The sequence below is a fragment of the Sprattus sprattus genome (genome assembly GCF_963457725.1).
Source record: "Sprattus sprattus genome assembly, chromosome: 15".
Classification (NCBI taxonomy): Eukaryota; Metazoa; Chordata; class Actinopteri; order Clupeiformes; family Clupeidae; genus Sprattus; species Sprattus sprattus.
The window spans coordinates 3,804,332-3,814,331 of record NC_137913.1 but is presented as its reverse complement, the minus strand read 5'-3'; the positions used below and the strand labels follow the sequence as shown (position 1 = coordinate 3,814,331).

Genomic DNA, 10,000 nt, shown 5'->3' with positions numbered 1-10,000 from the left:
AGAGCGAAGGAAAGACAGGTAGACAAAGGAAAAAAGTGAAAGCAGTAAGATAAAGGAAAGGAAAGACAGAGGGGGAGGAGAGCAAGAGAAAGGTAGAGACATGAAGAGAAATAAAGATAGAAATGAAGGAGGGCAAAATAAAACAATGAGAGAGAAGCATTGAAAGAAAGACATGGGAAGTGAACAAGTGAGCGAGGAACCATTGCAGTTGAAATGGAGCATACAGCAGAAGCTACTGGAAGCAGTCAGCTCATCTGTTTCTGCCTCTGAGAAATTTGGATTTGGACTTAAAAACAGCTAATGTATGAAAAAAAAAATGACTGACATATGGATTTTGTATTCTGATTTAAAAAAAAGCATCTTATCTTCATGATTTTTACATTTTAAAATGGTTCCCTGATATAAAGGTTTTTTTACGCTCTTAATGACAACACAACACACAGAAAATAATATCACTCAGCCCGTTTACTTAACCCCTTTAAAGGAACTGCAACAACCCAGTTGACCATTGAAGTGCCCTTGAGCAAGGCACCTAACCCTTATCACTGCTCCCCGGGCACCGCCAAAGGCAGCTCACTGCTCCGGGTTAGTGTGTAACTGCACTTCACTGTGTGTGTGTGTCACTTCCCTGGATGGGTTAAATGCAGAGGTGGATTTCAGAGTGTGTGTGTGTCTACACCACCTCTGCCATAGAGTCACTTTCACTTTCACCTTGAAGATTTCTGGTGTCCCACGGACTACAACAACCCAGTTGACCATTACCTTGACGATTTCTGTTGTGCCACTGACTACAACAACCCAGTTGACCATTACCTTGAAGATTTCTGTTGTCCCTCTCTCATAGTTGTTGGACCGGCTCTGTAACGTGAGTAACTCTGTTTTGCCCTGGTCTCCGTACATCTGGAGGAAGACGTTAGCATTGGTGCCGGCAGCGAAGACATCTCCCGTGACAACCGTGACCTCATAGTTTATTACTGGGAAAAAAACAACAACAGTATTGACAACAATAATAACAATGGTAAGGAATAACTACAATAACAACAATAACCTTTAAACTTGATAGGCACATTAAATACAAACATTTGGTAACACTGTATTACCCTGTATTTCAAAGACTTAAATGTTCTTAAATGTGTTTCTAACTACTAAACTGTTTACAGGCCTTGTAAAAGTCTTGCAAAACCCCGTTTTCCCATAGCCATCTATGAGTGTATATTGTAGTTGAAGTGAGATGAGGCGAGGTGATGTACTGTATCTATTAAGTTATATTAAGTTGAAAAACGTTGACTTCTTTGACACGAAGATAACAATAAAATCATAACAATCAGGAATTATATAAAGTTATTTTTATATAACAAAAATCATTGAGGTACAATTGTAAGAAACCCAATGAAAAGATCCTCGTTGCCAGTTTTCTCTTGAGACATCTTTTTCTTTCGTCTATACATCTTCCAAATTTACTCTGATAATCTTACAGCAGGTACAAAACGATTTGTGAGTAGATTTGAAGGATTTATTTTTACAACTGCAGGAGAGTTGATAACGTGCAGCCACTCAGCACCTCTCCATAACCGGAAGTGGAATAGATGCTCACTCACGTTGTTCCTGCTCCAGGATCTCGCTGGGGTAGATCTCCACCTCGGTCTTCCCGTCGGCCTCGCCCTGACTGAGCCAGCGGTCGCTAGGGAACATGTAGTGCTTCCCGTGTGTCGGCACCATGATCTGGACACTGTCCAGGAACCAGCCCGCCCGCATGCCCTCATTGGTGTGGCCGATCATCATACGGTTTATCTAACGCACCAGACGCACACGCACACACACACACACACACGCACACACACACACACACACACACACACACACACACAGACACACACACACACACACGCACACACACACACACGCACACACGCACACACGCACGCACGCATGCACGCACACACAAACACACATACACACATACACACACACGCGCGTACACACGCACGCAAACACATTCACACACACACACACACACACACACACACACACACACACACACACGCACCAAACACACCAGAACAACAAACAGTTATAGACAGCACAAGGTTAGACAGCACAAGGTAAAACTTTAGAGGACTGCACCTATAGATTAATTAAGTTATATTTTCTGCAGTAATAAAACAAAGATGAAATTGTGGTAAGAAATAATGTCTACAGTAGGGCTTTGGACCATTATAGAATAAAAATAAATAAATATCTGTATATTTATGTAAAGGAATATATATATATTGCCCATCTACATCTGAGGTTGTAAGTGCGAGTCAAGTACTTGTCCAATGTCGAATGTGTCTACTGTAAAGATGTCAACTCGGCCCGTCTCAAAGTAGTTTCGCAAGTTGTTGTCCGAGACGACGAGCATCATCCTGCTGGTGTCCCCCTTCTCTCCGTAGAGCTTCACGAAGACCTTGGAGTCGGAGCTGGCCCCGGGGATGTTGCCTGTCTTTATTGCTATGTGATAGCTAACATCTACAAGCAGAGAGTAGCACATGTCACAGGTCGAAGGTCACAGGTCACACACAAGCAGAGAGTGGCACAGGTCACACACAAGCAGAGTGGCACAGGTCACACACAAGCAGAGTGGCACAGGTCACACACAAGCAGAGTGGCACAGGTCGCACACAAGCAGAGTGGCACAGGTCACACACAAGCAGAGTGGCACAGGTCACACACAAGCAGAGTGGCACAGGTCACACACAAGCAGAGTGGCACAGGTCACAGGTCACACACAAGCAGAGTGGCACAGGTCACACACAAGCAGAGTGGCACAGGTCACACACAAGCAGAGTTGCACAGGTCACACACAAGCTAATGCGTTAACATTCATTTGTAGGCTAATACTCCGCATTGCATTCATAAGTACTTTAAGGACTAATTTTAAGAAGCTTTGCCATCTATTAAATATTACACATGCATTCTAGACATTATTAGCACTGTGCACTGTTAAGTCATAAAAGTCGTATACAACCTTTGTTCATGACTATTTATTTAGTTTATTTATAAAGTGTACTTACTGTACAGAACTATTTATTCAGTGTACTTACTGTACAGAACTATTTATTCAGTGTACTTACTGTAAAGAACTGTCTATTTAGTGTACTTACTGAACAGAACTATTAATTCAGTGTACTTACTGTACAAATGAATGAATTCAGTGTATTTATTAAGTGTACTTATTATACCGATCTATTTATTCAGTGTACTTATTCAGTGTAATTATTGTACAGAACTATTTATTAAGTGTATGTACTGTACAGAACTATTTATTCAGTGTACTCACTGTACAGAACTATTAATATAGTGTATTTATTCAGTGTACTTACTGAACAGAACTATTTATTCAGTGTACTTACTGTACAGACGCTGACCATCAGCGAATGGAACTAACTCACGAACGATCTGTCCATCATCCTCATTTCGGTCAAGCCACCTGAAACAATCAGATAGGCATTTAATGTTAATGTCCTAGATGAATCTTGCAGTCATATTTGTATAGTTAGTGGACATGGATTGACACATGAAAGTATGAATAGCTTTGTCCTGGCAGGATGACTGCTTAAGGCGGACAGCAGGATGGTGATAACCTTTCACTTTCACTTTCACTTTCACTTTCATAAGATGAATTGACTTTGCCAAGTATTGACAAGTATCCCAGAAAATGGGCGTGGTGCTGAACAAGCAACACGTTTGGATTGAGTAAAGTCAGGGGACTGGGAGAGATGTAATTGGCTGTAGGGCGCAACCAATCAAAAGAAAGGTGGGAGGAACCAATTTACTTTTAGAGAACACTGACCCACCATTCATACGGTGAGATCTACAGATTGATACATTCAGCCTCATGACTCTTGGCTGGTTTTTGGAGCGACGTATTGGATGTCACATCTGCTATAGTTTAATCTCACTGGTTCTCACTTTACAGAAACAGCCAATCTCTCTGGTCATCTCTAGATTTGATGATCATTTAGTTCATCCACATGGTCTCTCTCACCTGTTACAGGTGAAGATCATGGTCTCTCTCACCTGTTACAGGTGAAGATCACGGCCCATGGTCTCTCTCACCTGTTACGGGGAAGATCGTGGTCTCTCTCACCTGTTACAGGTGAAGATCACGGCTCATGGTCTCTCTCATCTGTTACAGGGGAAGATCACGGTCTCTCTCACCTGGTCTCTCTCACCTGTTACAGGTGAAGGTCATGGTCTCTCTCACCTGTTACAGGGGAAAGTCGTGGCCTCGCTCTCGGTCTTGCCCTCTTCCCTCACTAAAACTTTATCAAGGAACCAGCCGCAGCCGCCCCCCCGCCCGTCATGGCCGATCCGTACTCTCCTCACCCGGCCAAGGGACACTGCTTCGATTATGAACTCATCTGCCTGTGAAGGAGCCACAAGAGCAACCTTTTTGATTAGTCAAATAATAATAATAATAATAATAATTCATTTTATTTGTTGAGCACTCTTCACTCAAGCAGAATCTCAGAGTGCTAAAGGACAGTTTAAGAAAATGTATACATTTAAAAAAAAAAAGTAGGAAATGCCTTTATGAATAAAAAGGTTTTTAGGCCAGTCTTAAAACAGTCTAGTGTCTGTGTTGCCCTTAAGTGGTAAATAACCACAATACATAGCAAATGCATTCATTCACACAGGGCGTGTGAAGCATTCAATTATAAGGGAGCCCAAAACAGGTCCTTGGGGGACGCCACGGGTCATAGCAGCACAGGAGAAGAATATCCTTAAACAAACTGAGAAGTTAAACAATAGTGTCTTAATCTGTAGTATCTGAAAGGTAAACAATCTGAGCAGTAAAAGAATAGTATCTAAATATGCACTCCAGAAAGTCACCAGAATCATCAGTTAAAAGGAAATCACTACCGATAACTACCAGAGGATTCACTACCAGGAAGAGCTTGTATTTAAATTGTTCAAGGTCAGTATGAGTATAAATGTCCATTATGAATATTAATGTCCAAGGTCAGTATGAGTTTCACTATGGCAGAAGCTAGTAGAGAACTTGTTTAGACAATTGTGTGTTTCCTGTTCAATGCATGCAAGATGCAGAATGTATTCATATTAAAAACTGTCATAATTAATAAGTTACTAATGTATTCATATTAGTAATTGTCATGGTTAATAAGTAACTAATGTATTCATATTAGTAACTGTCATGGTTAATAAGTAACTAATGTATTCATATTAAAAACTGTCATAGTTTATAAGTAACTTATGTATTCATATTAGTAACTGCCATGGTTAATAAGTAACTAATGTATTCATATTAGTAACTGTCACGGTTAATAAGTTACTTATGTATTCATATTAGTAACTGTCATGGTTTATAAGTATCTAATGTATTCATATTAATAACTGTCATGGTTAATAAGTAACTAATGTATTCATATTAGTAACTGCCATGGTTAATAAGTAACTAATGTATTCATATTAGTAACTGTCACGGTTAATAAGTAACTTATGTATTCATATTAGTAACTGTCACGGTTAATAAGTAACTAATGTATTCATATTAGTAACTGTCATGGTTAATAAGTAACTAATGTATTCATATTAGTAACTGTCACGGTTAATAAGTAACTTATGTATTCATATTAGTAACTGTCACGGTTAATAAGTAACTAATGTATTCATATTAGTAACTGTCACGGTTAATAAGTAACTTATGTATTCATATTAGTAACTGTCACGGTTAATAAGTAACTAATGTATTCATATTAGTAACTGTCATGGTTAATAAGTAACTAATGTATTCATATTAGTAACTGTCACGGTTAATAAGTAACTAATGTATTCATATTAGTAACTGTCACGGTTAATAAGTAACTTATGTATTCATATTAGTAACTGTCATGGTTTATAAGTATCTAATGTATTCATATTAATAACTGTCATGGTTAATAAGCAGGGTAGAGCCCCTTTTCAGATTTAACATTCCAGCACGCGTCATTGTCACTCACGCTGGCCTTCTCGAACTTGTTGACGTTGTTCTTGCAGTTGACAAGAGGGCGGTACCCAGAGTCCCCCAGGTCCCCAATCAGGCACAGGAAGACGCTGGCGTCCGTGCCACTGCCACCAACATCCCCAGTGCACACTGTCACCCTGTATTTAATCACTGAAACAAGCAAACAAACAAACAAACAAACAAACAAACAAACAATTGTTTTATGATGCTTCACGCCCTGATCATCTGATCATTTTACGTAACAGGTATTTTGTGTTGAACGGGCTATGGTATAAGCAAACACACACACACACTCACACACACAGACACACACACACACACACACACACACACAGACACACACACACACACACACACACACAAACACACACACACACATACACACATACACATACACACACACACACACACGTAACAGGTATTTTGTGTTGAACAGGCTATGGTATAAGCAAACACACATGGGCATTGGGAATTTTGTGTTGAACGGGCATGAATGGTATAAGCAGTCCTCATGCAGAGGGAAACACAATCTGTGTATGCTCACATGGCAACGGCTCCGATATTCCGTCTCCTGATGCAGGAAGCTCTCGTACAATCTCGTTATCATCTTCATTAACATCCAGCCATCGCTCACACGGGAACTTATACATCTCTTTGGTCAAAGTTTTCATCAGGGACACCTAAGGGAAAGAATGATGATCCAGACTGGTAAGTGATCTGGAAGAGCATATTTATTATATTTTACCTTAATTTCCCTCGGGATCAATAAAGTATCCATCTATCTATCTATCTATCTATCTATCTATCTATCTATCTATATATCTATCTATCTATCTATCTACCTATCTATCTATCTATCTATCTATCTATCTATCTATCTATCTATCTATCTATCTATCTATCTGTGATTGAGTTCAGTGATGACTATGGTAGAGGACAAATATGATATCATTTATTAAGTTCAATCTTTAAATCCAGAGCTCTATGATCTGGTATGAAATGGCCATTTTTGAGAAGACTATAAGGACCAGCTATTCACCTTCTTTAAATGCCATCCTGCGAATGGATTCCGCTTTTCATGCCAAAGACGTACTTTCGTGAGTTTCCCAAGATCTTGAAGTTCCACCTGCATGTAAAGAGAGTTATTGTATTCCAAGTCTGACCATCCTTTCAATAGACTTTTGGAAACACATGGTACAAACAGAGACGTCATCTATAAGAGACATCATCTATAAGAGACATCATCTATACGTGACATCATCTATAAGAGACATCATCTATAAGAGACATCACCTATAAGAGACATCATCTATAAGTGACATCATCTATAAGAGACATCGGGCCCTATCTTGCCGATCAGAAACGCAAGTAGGACGGCGCCAAGCGCAAGTAGCTGTGTGGGCGGCTCTATGGCGCAGTTGCTATTATAACGGCGGAAAAAACACACTTGCGTCCAGCGCAAGTGTCAAAAGGGTTGGTCCAAAGGAGGTTACTCAGCCATAGGTGTGGTTTGGGCGTAATATGCAATAAACCAATCCGAGCGTCATTTCACATTCCCTTTAAGAGCGAGAAGCGCATAATCCATAGCGGCTTGTTATTTTGATGGCGGAATTACCTGGTGGAAGACCGGAGAAGTTCACAGCCGAGGAGACCGACGTGAGATTTACACAAATTTTTTGGCAATATATAATTACAAGGAAAATAAACTATTTACCACTTGAGGAAATCATTGTGATATCCATATCCAAGATATTTTAAAAATAAGCATACATGTAGCCTACACATTGACCCAAATGATTCAGGTTAATTGAAGCTGCGTGACATTTGATTTATTGTATGGCTTTGTAAAAAGCCGGGAGATAGATATATATGGGGATGCGAGAAACCCTCCAAAAGTAAGCAGTCAAGCAAGCATGTCAAGATATTGCCGTGATTGTTTCTGCAACGGGGCACCCGAAAACGTTGACGAAAACGCTATAATGACGTCGGGAGACGTGGGACATCCAAGCTGGAAGGTAACACACGTTCTCGTGCCTTCACGGGAGGTGGATCTGCCTCGACCCAGGATCTGACGGCAGCAGAGGACATCGCCACGTCTACCCTCGCGCCTGAGAGCGTGCAGGGATTTGGGGGCATGGAAATCGGCACCCAAGCCAGTGCACCAGCTGACCAAACCCAAGGTACATAAATAAAGTCCACATACACAGAGATGAGTTTACAAGATTTATAATAATACTGGCATTAAATAAATGCAACAAAGCCATACAATAAATCAAATGTCACGCAGCTTCAATTAACCTGAATCATTTGGGTCAATTGTGTACGCTAGATGTATGCCTAGTTTTTAAATGTCTTGGATACGGATATCACAATGATTTCCTCATGTGGTAAATACTTTATTTTCCTTGTAATTATATATGGCTTGCCAAACAATTGGTGTAAATCTCTCGTGAAGACGACAGAAGTAAAGTGTAGCCTACAGGTCCTATACTGTGCGGGCAAGCACATGCGCCCTTAAAATAGCGTTCTGAATACGCGTTACAGACTTTAGACATTGCGCCTCACATTAGACCAGCTTTTTTTTGGTCAATGGCGCACGGCGCACGGCGTTGTTTTGAAACTGCAAAATACCACTTGCGCCAGAGAAACGCCTTCTCTGTTCCGCCCCCGCCCATGTCGACGCAAGTTCATTTCGAAGCGCGCCTCTGGAGGGAAAATCGCGCTGGGCGCCGGGTGCAAGATAGGAATGATACATGCGTCGGTGACAATGTCAATTGCGCTGGGTGCAAGATAGGGCCCATCATCTATAAGAGACATCATCTATAAGGGACATCATCTATAAGTGACATCATCTATAAGAGACATCATCTATAAGAGACATCATCTATAAGTGACATCATCTATAAGAGACATCATCTAAAAGAGACATCATCTATAAGAGACATCATCTATAAGAGACATCATCTATAAGTGACATCATCTATAAGAGACATCATCTAAAAGAGACATCATCTATAAGAGACATCATCTATAAGTTACATCATCTATAAGAGACATCATCTATAAGAAACATCATCTATAAGTGACATCATCTATAAGTGACATCATCTATAAGTGACATCATCTATAAGAGACCTCATCTATAAGAGACATCATCTATAAGAGACATCATCTATAAGTGACATCATCTACTATAAGAGACATCATCTATAAGTGACATCATCTACTATAAGAGACATCATCTATAAGTGACATCATCTATAAGAGACATCATCTATAAGTGACATCATCTATAAGAGACATCATCTATAAGTGACATCATCTATAAGAGACATCATCTATAAGTGACATCATCTATAAGAGACATCATCTATAAGTGACATCATCTATAAGTGACATCATCTATAAGAGACAGGCTTCCATCATTAAGAGAAATCTGCAGGCCTCACAATAAACTTATCCAGCTGAGCCTGTTCAAAGTTGTCTGTCTTGTTGTCTAACTTCATGGCGTCTGACTTCCCCTTCTCTCCGTACATCTGGAAGAACACAGTGGCATCTGTCCCCGCCCCGGGCAGGTCTGAAGTCCAGATCCACAGGGACCAAGGGTGCTCTGCCAGACGGGAGAGGAGGTTACAACAACACTTTTTGCATTTTACATTTTACATTTACATGTCATTTGTCATTTAACAGATGCTTTTGTCCAAAGCGACGTACAAGGGAGAGAACAGTCAAGCTAAGAGCATCATATCATTGCAACTATATCATCTCACTCAATGATCATTCAACTTGCAGCAAGATTGTCATTTTACATTTAGCAGGCGCTTTTATCCAAAGCAACCTACAAAAGAGATAACAATCAAGCTACAAGCAATTGACACCTAGTGTACCAATAAATACTATTTTACATAAGAAATAAAAAAAAAGTGCTGGAATGTGACTACTGTAAGTGTGAGATAAGTACTAGTTAAAGGAGTTAGCATTAGAGGAAGGATA

The 10,000-nt window shown here is 40.1% G+C and overlaps 1 protein-coding gene across 1 annotated transcript in view; it reads right to left on the bottom strand.

Moving 5' to 3' along the window:
* The window catches only part of loxhd1b (lipoxygenase homology PLAT domains 1b), a gene marked incomplete at both ends in the record, with an annotated part of 48,280 nt that overhangs the window by 22,591 nt on the left and 15,689 nt on the right, over positions 1-10,000 (bottom strand). The window contains 9 exons of the mRNA XM_080851917.1: positions 814-974; positions 1,599-1,791; positions 2,312-2,508; positions 3,393-3,469; positions 4,247-4,407; positions 6,003-6,157; positions 6,552-6,687; positions 7,047-7,133; positions 9,457-9,617. Coding sequence (XP_080708043.1) covers positions 814-974; positions 1,599-1,791; positions 2,312-2,508; positions 3,393-3,469; positions 4,247-4,407; positions 6,003-6,157; positions 6,552-6,687; positions 7,047-7,133; positions 9,457-9,617 — 1,328 coding nt within the window. The remainder of the gene's footprint in view (positions 1-813; positions 975-1,598; positions 1,792-2,311; positions 2,509-3,392; positions 3,470-4,246; positions 4,408-6,002; positions 6,158-6,551; positions 6,688-7,046; positions 7,134-9,456; positions 9,618-10,000) is intronic.